This window comes from Lycium barbarum, chromosome 8 (genome assembly GCF_019175385.1).
Source record: "Lycium barbarum isolate Lr01 chromosome 8, ASM1917538v2, whole genome shotgun sequence".
Lineage (NCBI taxonomy): Eukaryota > Viridiplantae > Streptophyta > Magnoliopsida > Solanales > Solanaceae > Lycium > Lycium barbarum.
The window spans coordinates 25,636,260-25,650,919 of NC_083344.1; the positions used below are offsets into that span (position 1 = coordinate 25,636,260).

Consider the following 14,660-nt stretch of genomic DNA (forward strand, 5'->3'; position numbering starts at 1 on the left):
GTAAGTGTCATATAGAACAAGGAAATGTATATTTTTATAAGAAAATAATCCACATATGTGATAGTATATCCTAGGTGAATACTAAAAAAATAGTTATGATGACGCGATGATACTATATGTGTACATATAATGAAAATACAACTAAGGGAATTAATAAAAAATAAGATAGTACAGGTACAGTATGCGCGTATGAAAATAGCATGTTGGTACACCCATAATAAAGGAAAGCAATTAAGACAAGATGTAAAATTATATGTATTAGGAATATATATATTGTTTTCAAAAGAGTACGTATGTATATTTTAGAAGATGAGGTATAATATGATTTTTGTATATAATGTATACTAAAGATAAGTATTTATAATATAACGTACATACGTATTGTCACGGGCCGCCTCCTTCATAATGTCAGCGGTACACTAATGGCCCGTGCGGCGCCCGTAGTCCAGGCGGACTACGAGCCAGCCTAATGATAGTCCCAGGATCCATGGCACGACCTTGTGTCCATGGCTTTGGAAGCTTAGCTTCAACTGTGCTTCTGGTTCGATGTCAAGGCCTTGGCCTTGCCTTGCTCGTATGCCCCTATGGCATGTTTCATATGTTGGGTCCTTGCCTGTACGCACACTTGGGGTCGGCTACGGACATGACAGTCCCTCACCTGGTGCTGAGCGTCGCTGGTGCGCGCACAGTCCAATCCTTAGGCTTGACACCGGTCTGGTGCCTGTGCACCTGAGCGGTGCGACACCTGAGTAGGGCAACTCTTGAATCCTTGGCCTGTGTCATGTGTGTCCTTTGTAGTATGCCTATGATGAGGCTTTGCTAAATGTGGCCCTCGCGACATACTTCCGTCTTGCATGGTGCAGCGTCGCCCTACGACTGCACCTCTAGGCCAACGGATCCTTGCTCGCTAGGCTGAACCTGAGCCAAGCTCACAAGTCAACACACGAGGTTCTCAGGAGAGGTGCCTCGAGTGTCCAATCGGCACGGAGGGCTTTCTCATTCTCAAGGATAGCCCGCAGGGCATGGTCGGTCCATACGTCAAGCCTCCGGCCCTCGTTGGGCGCCCAACGCTGGCCTGTGGCCGAGCGCCGCCCATAGAGTTGTGTAACTCGTATGGGTACCTAGGATCCATTGGGGATGCCTAGGCAGGCCCTTGAGGTTGTCCCCCAAGGTTGCTCACTTAGTACGGCTTGATGGTGGCACGCACGGGGGAGGCTGGCTGAGCTGAGACACCTCTGCCCCCCTTATATATGCTTTAAAAAGAAAAGCCCAAGTTTTAGCACTGGCTATGATTCTGCCCGAGAATCACACTTGGCCTTTCTCAATGATTCGAACTCCAAATAAGGCGTCGTCTGTTCCTAACTCTTTCTCTTGACTTCCTTCACTCCTCCATGAAGTTTCATCTCATCCCCATGCTCGTGGAACGAGATATGGCCTTAGGGAGCTTTGACACTGACATTGCTCCTTGGCTAAGTCAAGCCCTTAGGCAAATGATGTTCAAATGACGCCAAACTTGGTAAGCATATTCAATAACATCCTAGGAAGGGTGTGTTCACCCGAAATCCCAAGATTTCATCCATGGCTCGGAAATGCTCGGGACTGACACTCAGGCTCGCACGGGGTCGCTCGTGCGTCGACGACCCGTGGGCTCATCTCAGATCCTTGCTAAACTTCCTTGTTGCTCCTAGGATATGCAATGGAGCATATCTATGATGATTGTGGACTCCCGTCCTTCAGAACCTATGTTGGTGCACGTCGCCCGCACGGCTGACACTGCCTGCGGGGCTGACACTGCCTGCGGGGCTGACACTGCCTGTGGGCTGGCATTGCCTGTGCGACTGACACTGCCTGTGGGCTAGCACTGCCTGTGCGGCTAACACTCGTTTGGCCCGCTCGGGCGCGCAAAGTTGCAGGCGCCAAGGCACAATGAAAGCAGCCCGTAACAGTATGCATGTGATGAGAAAATGATTAAAGGTATTTAAAATAAGAATAGTATACATACATGTAAAATAAGATCTTTGTATATAAAGTAGAATATATATCTTGTAGTTCTTGAAAATACTTGGACCACTATACTTGGGTCCTAATATGATTTCCTTGTATTAAACTTTGCAGAATTTGAGCATGCTCATGTTAGCATTAAATAAAAATGATTGCCCATGAAATATGCATCTTACCCTTTTGAAACCCCTATTTAGATCACTAATTTTTTGTTAAAATGGATTTAAATGGAAACGTTAGTTCGATGAGCAATGAATTTAAAAAGGATTTTTTTTTTTTTTAGTTAATTTCCTTTAGTTGGAAATCATTTTTTAACCTGAAAGTGCATAAACAAAAGCTGAAAATCATTTGGCGATTATCATTCTAACAAGCCTAAGCCAAGATTAATTATCCAAAGGGGAGAGGGAAAAGTAGTGACTAAATTTACCATCATCCTCGATTGGCTTATACAAACACAAACACAAACCAAGTACTGCATATGTACAAATAGCAAGTTCACAAAATGTTAGTCGAATGATATAAACATATACAAACTGATACGAAGGTGGGAAATTGTGAAAAGAGGAAGGACGGAGGCTCAAGACGCGAATGAGATGGGACTGCTAGCTCGAACAAAGAATACAGCTGTTGATTCTTCAGATCTGGGCAGAGGTTGGAGTTACTACAACTCCAAAGATACTCCCAGCCACGTACATGTACATCAATAAGAAGAAGAAAAAGATTAGAATTGTAACTTGATCTGGAAAGATGAAAATCTATAACTAAGCACATAAGCTCTAGCAAACTTCTCAGAACCTTAGTTATGAATCTCAATACCAAACATTCAGATTTCAAAATAAGCAAATACTGTCAATAATTTTACATCAAGTCGTAATCTGGATGAAGAAAAAAAAAAGGTGGCTAACCAACAAACTTATACCATATTCATGGTTAGCTAGGCATGTAAAGCACTCAGGAAGATCTAATAGTAATTAGACCATGTATTCTAACACACTGTTACGGGCATGAGAAGAAGGTTTAGCATATTCAAGTGATTCACATTCAGAGCATTCACATGCTTGCAAGACAGTAAGAATTAGTTCAAGGAAATACTAATTACCTATGATAATCTTAGATTTCTTTTGCCATGTTCATAGCATTGTACTGTTAAGAAAAACTGACTCTAAAGGGCTATACAACCAGTTCGGGTTTCAACTCACCAAGCCTACAGATAACAGCTTAAAGCAGGAAGAGGCTAATCTATTCATGTAGGACTGATTAAGCACTCTTAAGATCAATACAAGGCACAACGACTCAATAAACTCACCATCTTCACTTAATTGAAAAGAGAACACACAAACAAACTCTTGAATGAATACGACTACTACTCCTAGATTTATTCAAAAGGATTACTAATCATTTCTTTCAACTAGAGGAGCTACACACCAACAGCTATCTACTTATCTCTAACCATAGATCAATTAGATTTCGGATATTGAACTCTTTTTTTTTTTTTGATTCGTACTCACTGCCAGACTACTAGCCTGAGACTTTTTTTTTCATATTAACTCGTTTTTACCTTTCCAAACATCACCCTTTAGTCTAGCTTAAGAGTTCTAAAATAGAAGATCAGAAACTCCCTGCTTAATCTAGAACTGGAACAGTCAAGTAAGACAAGTATTAAAATTTAAGTGGTTAACCCAAGTCCATCTAGAATTCTAGATGAATGATGAAAACAAACAAAATTTAAAAAAAAAAAAATTGGATTCAAAATTGACTTGACCTGGACAATGATTCATCCTAAAGGTCATCTAAACCAGCAACGACTAAATACAGGTAGACTACAGAATCCAAATAAATAAACAGCAGGTTATTATGCAGTCTTTAAGATTTTCATTGTTAAAAACCATTTTTTGAGACGAGAAAACCTCAGTCGTTAACACTCAAAAAGAGACTAAACGCAAGTCGATTAGTTGATCTCTTATCAGCAAACTGGACACTAACCTATGTTTATAAATCAATATAGAAATTTCAATCTAGAAAGGATAAATCAACGCTTCAGACACATTTTTTGAAAGAAAACAAAGTGATCTATGCTTATCTATATTATACATAGTTCATTAGAGTGATTAGTTACCTTAACTGAACTATTTAAGCTTTTGAACCAAAACAAGGAACTTCAAAAGGACAACTGTTCATCCAAACATGCTGTAAAGATCTGGTTTAAACTTTAAATGAGTTTAAGTCAAAACAGAGCTAACATGTTTTTACATATTCAAGCTTCTTATTAGGAACCAAAAACATTCACACTCCTTCAATTTAAGACCAAATTTAAACCATTCTCCAAAGGAGAGTAGTGACTTAAAAATGAGTAAACAGAGATGCATAGCTTATATACAAGTTCTAATAAACTCAAACAAACAAACTTGGGTAAAAAAAAAAAGAACAAAAAGAAAGTTGGGAAAGACATATTCATTTAAGCTTAAGAGACTAAGAATAGGATAAGTCCCAAATTGGAGAAAAACTATGACAGAGCTCTCAACTTAACTTAAGTAAAATCCAGAACCTATCTTTAAACTAGATATTCAAACTTAAACTTCAAAGCTCATCATTCAAAATAAATCCCAATCAAAGAGTTCTGTTTTAAACTAAGAGAGGAGACAAGACAACAACTAATCCCCCCGAACCCAAACTAGTTTACAAATAAATCAAATGACCAGTAATTTATAGTAGTAAGCATGCTGAACGTAAAAACAAGAAAATGAGCTTAAAACTTAGCAAAGCTGACCCTTCTAAGTTTTCAAAACACCACATATGTTGTCCAGTTTGCCAGAAAGGCGGTAAACCACCCACAGATAAAGACTAATGAAATAAGCCATGCTTTAAGCCGAAAAATAAGGACGTAGCAGCTTTTGATGAATGACTGAAACAGAAAATTAGCCAAGCAACAAAATTGCATACCTCTTAGATGAATGAACCAACAATTCTTCTAAGTATGATTAGTCATTTTACACTAACTTACAACAAATGACGAGCGAACACAATCTAGCCAACTAAACCAAATAAACGATGAGAAATACTTGACGACTACATTTTCTACTTTAACAAAATTAAAGACGAAGATAGGACGAATGTGATTACCTTCTCCGTGAGAGCAAACTGAGGTTGTTGTCGTCGTCGAGTCTCCGAATCCGCTCGGAGTAATCCTTGCTCAGCCGAGAACCAAAGGAGGGGATTTCGACAACCAAAAAAAAAAAAACTTAGAATTAGGAATAATACTTTCTGAAAATTCAACTTAGTTTTCAGCTGTGGAGGTGTTTGTTCAAGAGGCGATTTTTAACACTTGAAACCTATCAACGTAAAGGGGATTTTCTACACTTCAAAAACTTATCTAAAACAGCCCAGGAAGGCCGTATTTATAGGCAAATGCTGAGGGGGTTTCAACAGCTTCCTTAAGGGGATTTTGCATTTAAAAATCGAATTAAAGGGGGGGGGGGGGGAATCTGAAATTTCGAAAAAAGAAATGATGAAGAAAAAGTGACGGATTCTCACCTTTTTCAGAGGTGAAGTGAAAGGAAAGAGCTGTTGGAGCCAAAAATCCGAAAGGTTTCTCAGCAAACCGAGCTTTGAAGATGGGGTGAGGCTGTTATCCATCGAATCATCCTTGTATTCACAAGATTCTCACATTTGCCCTCTTTGGAAGTTGAACAAGCTAGTTTGCAGAGCATTGATGGCTCTATAATCTCGCAGAAAGGGTGAGGGTACTGAGGAGACGTGATGGCGGTGGCGTCGAGGACCAGCGGTCCGACGGTGGAGCTGGCGGAGATGGGACATGGCGGCTATGGTTTGGTTAGGGCTGTTGGTTTAAGGAGAAAAGAAAAAAGGGGCTGTTTGGTTCGTTTAGTTAGAATGGAAAATAATGGGTTGAAGACTTTAGTTAGGGGATTTAGTTGCAGGGGTTGGGCCGGGTCATTTGATGTTGGGCTGAACGTTTTTGGGCCACAGATTTTGTAGGATAGGAATAGAATTTGGCCCAAATTTTAGGTAGATGAATTATTTTGTCATCCCTTCTTACTTCAATCAATTAATTAAAATATGCTCCTTGGTCCTAATTAATTCCCACAAAATGTATACCTATATAAATTGCAATACGAGTATTTAACATACGTATTTAGTTTTAAAATAGAGTGAAAGATGATTAATATAGTAAGAAATAGTATTAAAGGAGAAATGCCGATGCTAATATCGATATAGGAATATCAACACTATTTTTGAGTGATTTAATTGTAAAGAATGTTGTTTAGCAATTTTTAATTATGAAAATATGATGTTTGGTAATTTTTAGGAAACAATAAAAAAAAATTCCTTAACTTAAGGGAAATATATCTCGAAAAATAGTGTAATAATTAGCGAAAATATTCCAAACTCATTTGTTGGGGAATTTTCACGACTGAGAAGCATAGTGAAATTAATTAAACGAAAAGGAGGGATAAAATTGGGTGTCAACACCAGTCATCGTTGACGGGTTGTCGACCATGTCGACGGACCGTCGACACATCGACGGTCATCGACCCGCTCGTCGAACCTGACCGATGTAGCTATTTTTAATTCCGAGTATAAATAGGTGGTTCACGACCCTATTTCATATTTTCCTCATTCCAAGTCAGAAAAACCCTAATATATTCTCTCCCAATATTTTTCATCATATTAGTGAAGATTTGACAAGACCCGGACCCTGTAAACCCGAGCTTGTGAAGAAGAAGGTTGCTTCTAGGGTTTCTTTAAGGTTGTAAAGCTAGGGAAGTTGGAGTTGAAGTGATTCTTGAGATTTTTGACCCCCCTCGAGGTATGTAAATGATTTCTACCCTTGTATTTGAGTTTTTTATTAAGATTTTTGGTGATTTAAGTAAAGATAAGGTATTTGTGGGGGTGGTAGATTGATGAAGGACAAGATAGTGACTTAGAGTTATTTTAAGAGATGATTGGAAATGGATTTAAGTATATTGTGCTAAATATATGTGTTATCATCGTGTTGTGGGTATTGAGGTTGATGTTGGATCGAATGAGAAGTTGAAGAGTTGTTAAGATTATAAGGAAAATGTTGCCCATAAATTGTCAAGCTCTATTCGTGTTTAAAATGATTAGTAAGCGAGGTAAATAGTCTAATCGAGGCCTATATTATTTTAATTATAGACTTGCAAGTTCAAGAGGTAGAAGTTGGGCAATTTGATATACGTCAAGGTATGTTAAGGCCATTCTTTCTTTCCTTTGGCATGATCCTATGGTATGATCCAACAAGCGAGTAAGTGAGCTTCCACATTACTCTATTCCTAGAAGCATTAGGAGTACTTCATTCTTTGATGTTCATGTGCCCCGTTCATGGGTGATCCTTCTGTTCATGGGTCCAGTCTTATGTAGCCAGTTTTATGTATATAGTTTATTCATGCTTTACATTCATTGTATATCCATGTACATTGGCCCGTGACCAAAAGGCGTTATATACGCAAGTATTATATGTATACAGGGTATGGAAAAGGGAGATGAGCGTTATATACGCATTACTACCTGATCAGCTGGTGCACATTAATGATGATATTGATTATGGCCGCAAAGGAGCCGATATGATATGATGAGATGCCATAGAGGCTTTACAGGCATTATATACGCACATATATCAGGCGTTATATATGCACACATATATAGATGTATGACCTTCATTGATAGGCATGCGCATGCATATTATGCGTCCATAGTGGCATTGTCAGTTACACAGATTTATGCAGATACAGGCAGATACTAGTTCATACAAGTATATGCAAATAGTCATTTCAGCTTATGAGTTCAGATCTTATATATATATATATATATATATGTTGTTCTTATGCCTTACATACTCAGTACATTATCCGTACTGACTCCCCGTTGCTCGGGGGTCTGCGTTCATGCCCGCAGGTACAGGTAGACAGACAGGTGGTCCAGCTCAGTAGGACCTCTAGATCTAGCAGTGGTCAGTACGCTCCATTTGATCCGGAGCTGTAGTCAGTTTTGGTATGCCACCCTTTTGAGATGTGTATGCATATGGGTATGACGGGGCCCTGTCCCGTCCTTTCTACAGCTTTCATTCCAGTAGAGGTCTGTAGACAGTTGTATGTAGTAGTCAGATGGTGTAGACTTGTCGGCTTCTATTCTTTTGTGTACAGTATATGTAGCAGCCTAGCTGGCTTGCACTGTTCTTTCGCATGTTGTGTATATATGCAGATTGTACAGAGTTTTGATGTTTCCCTTTTATGAGATCAGTTCATGCCATTATGGGCCCATGATGTTTAGTAAGATTCAGATATAAGTATAGGGGTGTTTGGTCGCTAGAGGTCAGACTCCCGTCACGACTCATCGGTTTGGGTCGTGACAATGTGCATGGAGGCTTCGGGTTTAGTGATAGGAATGAGGGAGGTACGGTGCTATTGGATTTTGCAAGAGCTTTCGATTTGGTGATAGCGAACTCTAGTTTTCAGAAGATGGAAGAGCACTTGGTCACCTTTCGGAGTACGAGGGCCAGGACATAAATTGATAACCTACTTTCCCAGAAGTGCGATAGACGCCTATGCACGGACTGCAAGGTTATCCCGAGCGGGAACCTCACGACCTAACATAGGCTCTTGGTCATGGACCTGGAGATAAAAAGAAAGAGGAAAAATAGGGTTGTATCAGGTCAGCCGAAGATTAGGTGGGACGCTTTGAACAAGGACAATGCCCAGGAGCTGGGGGAGCGGTTGAGGGCATTGGGAGCCTGGAGGAGTAGCGGGGATGCGAGTAGTATGTGGACTACGACGACTGTTAACATCAGGGAAGAGGCAAGAGAGGTGTTGGGGGTCTCAAAGGGTTACTCTGGCAAACACAAAAGGGACTGGTGGTGGAATGGAGAAGTACAAAGTAAAGTGGAAGCAAAGAAAGCAGCGTATCTAAAGCTAGTAGAGAGCACAGACGAGGAAGAGAAGAGGACTACCAGGAAGCTGTATAAGAAGGTGAGGAAAGAGGCGAAGTTAGCAGTTACGGCGGCTAAGGCGGTTGCTTTTGGACGCTTGTATGAAGATTTAGGGAAAAAAGGCAGGGACAAGAAGTTGTACAGGCTAGCCAGAGTGAGGGAGAGGAAGGCTCGGGACCTGGATCAAGTGAATTGTATCAAAGACAAGGGAGGGGAATTTTTGGTGGAGGATGCCTTTATTAGACGCAAATGGCAGTCCTACTTTCATAAACTCCTGAACGAAGAAGGGGGTCGAAACATCATTTTAGGAGAATTGGAGCCCTCTGAGAGGCGCCGCGATTTTGGATACTGCAGGCGGGTCAAGGATGAAGAGGTCGAGAGGGTTATGCGGAAGATGAGCAGGGGGAGAACGACCGGGCCAGATAAAATACCGGTAGAATTTTGGAAGAATGTGGGTAGGGGAGGCTTGGAGTGGCTTACGCGGTTGTTGAATGTTATTTTTAGGACAGCGGAGATCCCTAAAAAGTGGAGATGGAGCACCATGATCCCGTTGTATAAAAATAAGGGGGATATTCAGAACTGCAACAACTATAGGGGTATCAAGCTGTTGAGCCATACAATGAAAGTTTGGGAGAGAGTGGTGGAAACAAGGATGAGGAAGTTAGTTTCTATTTCGGAGAACCAGTTCAGATTCATGCCGGCATTCGACTACAGAAGCCATTCACCTTGTGAGGAGGTTGGTGGAGCAGTATAGGGATAAGAAGACTGACTTGCACATGGTGTTTATCGACCTTGAGAAGGCTTACGACAAAGTCCCAAGAGAGGTGTTGTGGATATGTCTGGAAGCTAGAGGTGTTCCTGTAGCATACATTAGAGCGATTAAGGACATGTATGATGGAGCCAAGACCTGGGTGAGGACGGTTGGAGGTGACTCGGAACACTTTCCAGTCACGATGGGCCTGTACCAGGGGTCCACGCTTAGCCCATTTCTGTTTGTTGTGGCAATGGACACTCTAACAAGCCACATTCAAGGAGAGGTACCGTGGTACATATTGTTTGCAGATGACATTATACTTATTGACGAGTCGCGGAGCGATGCTAATACGAGACTGGAGGTTTGGCGACAGACTCTAGAGTCGAAGGGTTTCAAGTTGAGTAAGACTAAGACAGAGTACTTAGAGTGCAAGTTCAGTGATGGGAGTCAAGTAGAGGACGAGGGCGTGCAGCTGGATACTCAGATCATCCCGAAGAAAGAAAGTTTCAAGTACCTGGGGTCGATCATCCAAGGGACTGGCGAGATTGACGACAATGTCACACATCGTATTGGAGCGGGATGGATGAAATGGAAGCTCGCATCGGGAGTGTTGTGTGATAAGAAGGTGACGCCTATTCTAAAGGGAAAGTTCTACGAAGCGGTGGTTAGACCGGCTATGTTGTATGAGACGGAATACTGACCAATTAAGAAAGCGCATGTCCAGAAGATGAAGGTAGCTGAGATGCAGATGCTGAGATGGATGTGCGGGCATACTAGGAGAGATACGATTCGGAATGAAGTGATTCGGGATAAGGTCGGTATGGCCCCTGTGGTGGATAAGATGCGGGAAGGGAGGTTGAGATGGTTCAGCCATGTGCAGTGGAGATGCGCTGATGCGCCAGTGAGGAAGTGTGAGAGGATGGCAGTGGTGGGCCTGAAGAAAGGGAGGGGCCAAAGAAGGCCTGGGGAGAGGTGATTCGGTAGGACATGGCGTTACTCCAGCTTACCGAGAACATGACCGGTGATAGGAGGGGGTGGAGGTCGAGTATCAGGGTAGAGGGCTAGTGGGGGGCCGCGAGGTTTCCTTTCTCGTATTAGGAGATTTTATCATGCTTCTATGTGTTGGTCTTGCCAATCTTTGTTGTTTTATCATGACTTCGTTGCTCTTGCTATTTCTCATTTTTGCATTGTTTTGATTTGCTTGTCCGTATCTGACTCTTTTCCCTTGTTTTCCTTATTTTCTTTTGAGCCGAGGGTCTTTCGAAAACAGCCTCCCTACCTTCCAAGGTGGGGGTAAGGTCTGCGTACACTTTGCCCTCCCCAGACCCCACATTGTGGGATTCAACTGGGTATGTTGTTGTTGTTGTAACGAGTAAGTACATGCATATTGCCACCAGCTGATGTTATACTTTGAACACCAGTTCTAGTTCCTACTGGTATAATTACTTCAATATTACTACTACTAGTTATGGTAGAGTTACTACTAACAGAGACTACTTCAGAGTTTAGGATACTAAGATTACCGAGTTTATCTACATTATTACAAGCCAAAAGAGTAAATGACTTAGTACTAGAACAATCACTCCTATCATCTTACAAACTTGATATGATCCATGGTGGAGCTCCCAACAAAATCTGTACTTGTCTGAAGTGGCTTTCTTGGATTCTTCAGTTGCGAGGAAATGAGTGGAGTAAATTAATCACCTCCGTAGCATCAGTTTCTATTTCGGAGATAATAAATTGTGACTGCAGGCTAGCTTAAGCCTTTCATGAAGAGTTTGTGCCTCCATATGTGTGTGGTTCAGCCCCTTCGCTCTTTTGAAATAACCCAGGCCTGTATCTCCATATGTGTGTGGTTAAGCCCCTTCGCTCTTTTTTAATAACCTCTGCAACCCAGTTACCATAATTTTTCGTAAAGACTCCTCCAATACCATTAGAAGTGTTGTGGTCCAAGTAGGCTCCATCAATATTAAGTTTATGGCCTTCATAATATTACTATATCAATGTAAACCTGTTAACCGGTTTGAACAGAACCGAACCGGTAACCGGTAACCGGTTATAAAACCGACAGGTTTCCGGTCTAAAAATCGAAACCGGCCACCGGTACCGGTTTACCGGTTTCGAACTGGAAACCGAATCGAACCGGTTCAAAACGTTAGAAAACCCCCTTTTTTTGTATAATATATATATATATATATTACAGTATTTATTAGTATATTGTAGGTATATTTACATATGTTATATAAGTTTATAAGTAAAGTTTATATATCTACTGACTAACAACATATACGTGTATATATATATATATATATATATATATGTTTAAGTTATATGTATACTATATATAGTTATAAGTTATATATATATTGTTACATCCCGTGTTTTTATGCATTGGAAAGCGTGCGAGATAAATTAATCGGATAAAATAAGTTTCGTCAAGGTTCAAAATTTATTTGAATAAAATACGGTCCAAGCTATAATATACCGTATTTTTGGACTAGGAAATTGAACCGTCCAACATGAGAAAATTTATCCGATCCCGGAGGATTTAGTCATATTCAAGCATGCAAATCAAGAGTTCAGTGTACAAAAGGATTGTCCCGAAATGATTTAAGACGGAAAAGTGTGACAACGAGGACTGGAAATAATATTTGGTGTTTGTATAAAGAGGCTATGGACTAGAGTTATACCACATGCTTATGATAGTGAGTATATAAAGTGTGTTAAATATGATTACATTTTAAGTGGATTGAGATCAAGAAGTTAATGAATAAAGTGAGAGAGTAAGTAATTAGTCATGATATTAATTAGAATTAAGTGGATAATAATTATTTTGTCCTACACGTGGATTTATGAGGATAAGTATACAAATGACTTGACACCTGTACATGTTGTGGTGGCAACTTATATTATGATTTCAAAAGAGATATGTACTCAGGTGGTCCACGTGTGAAACAAGAAAGTGTCATGTAATCGTTTATATCATTTTATCTTTAAAATAGTCATTTTTTTTTTGTTTAAGGAAAATGGTAAGCATCAGTTTGCTCTAAGAATGAGCAACGTTATTTGGTTTACAACTGTGGCAGCATTTCTTTTTAATTTCAAGGAAGAAAAGTATACTCTTTGTCTCAAGAAAAACATGTGGGTTTTGCGCACCCCTTCCATCTCGTTATTTTATTTTGTTGCGTTGTTGAATCCGGGCTAAGTAAGGTGGAAGAAGATTATTTCTTGGAATATAAGGTAAAAATTCTCCTCTACTAGATATATTTAAAGTTCGTCCGGGTTATAGCTAAATTGTGAGATGAGAACTACGAAAGTTATATCGGAAATCGGATAAATTGTTGTTGTTATCGTGGGGGCTATTTGGTGATCATTATGAGTTATTTTGTCGACTGGAATATCATGGGGATTGACTGTAGTTGTAGTTGTTGTTGTTTTTGTTACTATTATACTATGTATATACGAAAATAAAGAAGTGTATACAAGCGTTGGTATACGAATGTATATTTGGTTGTGTTGGAAGCGATTTAAGGATGGATTTGATTTTATTTAGATATGTATTTGTTGATAATGTTGTTGTTGGTATTGTGATCGATATTTTGGCTAAGTTGGAATCTCGAGGATTAATAAGTTTTTAGGGAAGATGCTGCCCGAATATCGTTAGATTCCTAAGTAATTACGGATTTGTTTGGAAGAGTATCTTAATCTGATTATTGGCATATTTGGTATTGTTTGTAGATTGGTGATGCCCGAGACCTAAGTTATGGTTAACTTGAGAAGTGACAAGGTATGTAAGGCTAACCCTTCTTTCATACTTTGGCATGATTCCTTTTATACAACTCCTAAAGAACGTAAAACATAAGTACTCTATTCTTAGTTGGATTAGAAGTCGATATCCAATGTCTTGTTTCGTTCATGCTATACTCTTATTGATAATTCGGAGGAAGCTTCTGCGATACATTATACTTACATGTTCACTACAAAGCAAATGGTAAATGAAGGAAACTCTAAAACTTATTCTCAAAATCTCTCCAAAGGGAGTTGTAATCAAAACCACTCTGAAAGGGGTGCAACGCTTTGTAACTTCATTACATATTCATACTATATATCATGTGTATTGTTATTGTTCCACCTGATCAGCTGGATATGATATTGTTAAGCCGGAAGCGGCTGCCCGAAGGGGCCACCCTAGCTAAGCCGGAAGCAGCCGCCCAAAGGGGCCATCATGACTACGCCGGAAGCGGCCGTCCGATGGGTCTATTGTGTTATTAGCCAGAAGCGGCTATGAGTAGGATATTCTATATTTATATTGTGATATGATAGAATTGTGTAAGGGACCATATGACATGGTTCATAAGTGATGTTCCAGGTTACCCCCAGGTTGCTTTCTAAACTTGCTTACTGTTACGCTTTCCTTGTTTTATGACTCAGTATCGCCTTACATATTCAGTACATATTCCGTACTGACCCCCTTTGTTCGGGGCCTACGTTTCATGCCCGCAGGTTCAGGGACGCGGTTAGACGATCCAGCCACCTTGGAAGAGTCAGCATTGAGAGTCAGACAGCTCCACTTGCTTCGGAGACTGTTCATGTTTTGGTATATTTTTGTTTGTATCTATTATGGGTACGACGGAGCTCTGTCCCGTCACTTATGTACGATCATACTCTTATAGTAGTCTGTGGACAGCGTGGGTGTCATAGGTACTGTTTGGCCTTGCCGGCCTTTGCTTTGTTGTACAGAAGTATCAGCAGCCTTGTTGGCTTGCCTTGTGATATGTTACATATATATAAGTATGTTTTGAGTTACAGATGGACTTTGATATTCTGTTTACAGCTTTCAAACTTAGTTAAATAGATCCTATTGAATGTCATGTTTGAGTACAGATAACATAAGTTGGGTTATCGGGCAGGTCAAGCTTGGTCACTCGTCATGGCCCTAGGTTG

At 40.3% G+C, this 14,660-nt stretch overlaps 1 protein-coding gene across 1 annotated transcript; it reads left to right on the top strand.

The window, feature by feature from the left end:
• The first annotated feature begins 8,642 nt into the window (after nucleotides 1-8,642).
• On the top strand, nucleotides 8,643-9,716 carry LOC132607768 (uncharacterized). The gene has a single exon (XM_060321848.1). It carries the CDS (start codon nucleotides 8,643-8,645, stop codon nucleotides 9,714-9,716), a length of 1,074 nt encoding a protein of 357 aa, XP_060177831.1.
• Nucleotides 9,717-14,660: the final 4,944 nt, after the last annotated feature.

Excerpts from the sequence above, each read along its gene's own strand:
- LOC132607768 (XM_060321848.1), top strand. The coding sequence starts at position 8,643 with ATGGACCTGGAGATAAAAAGAAAGAGGAAAAATAGGGTTGTATCAGGT.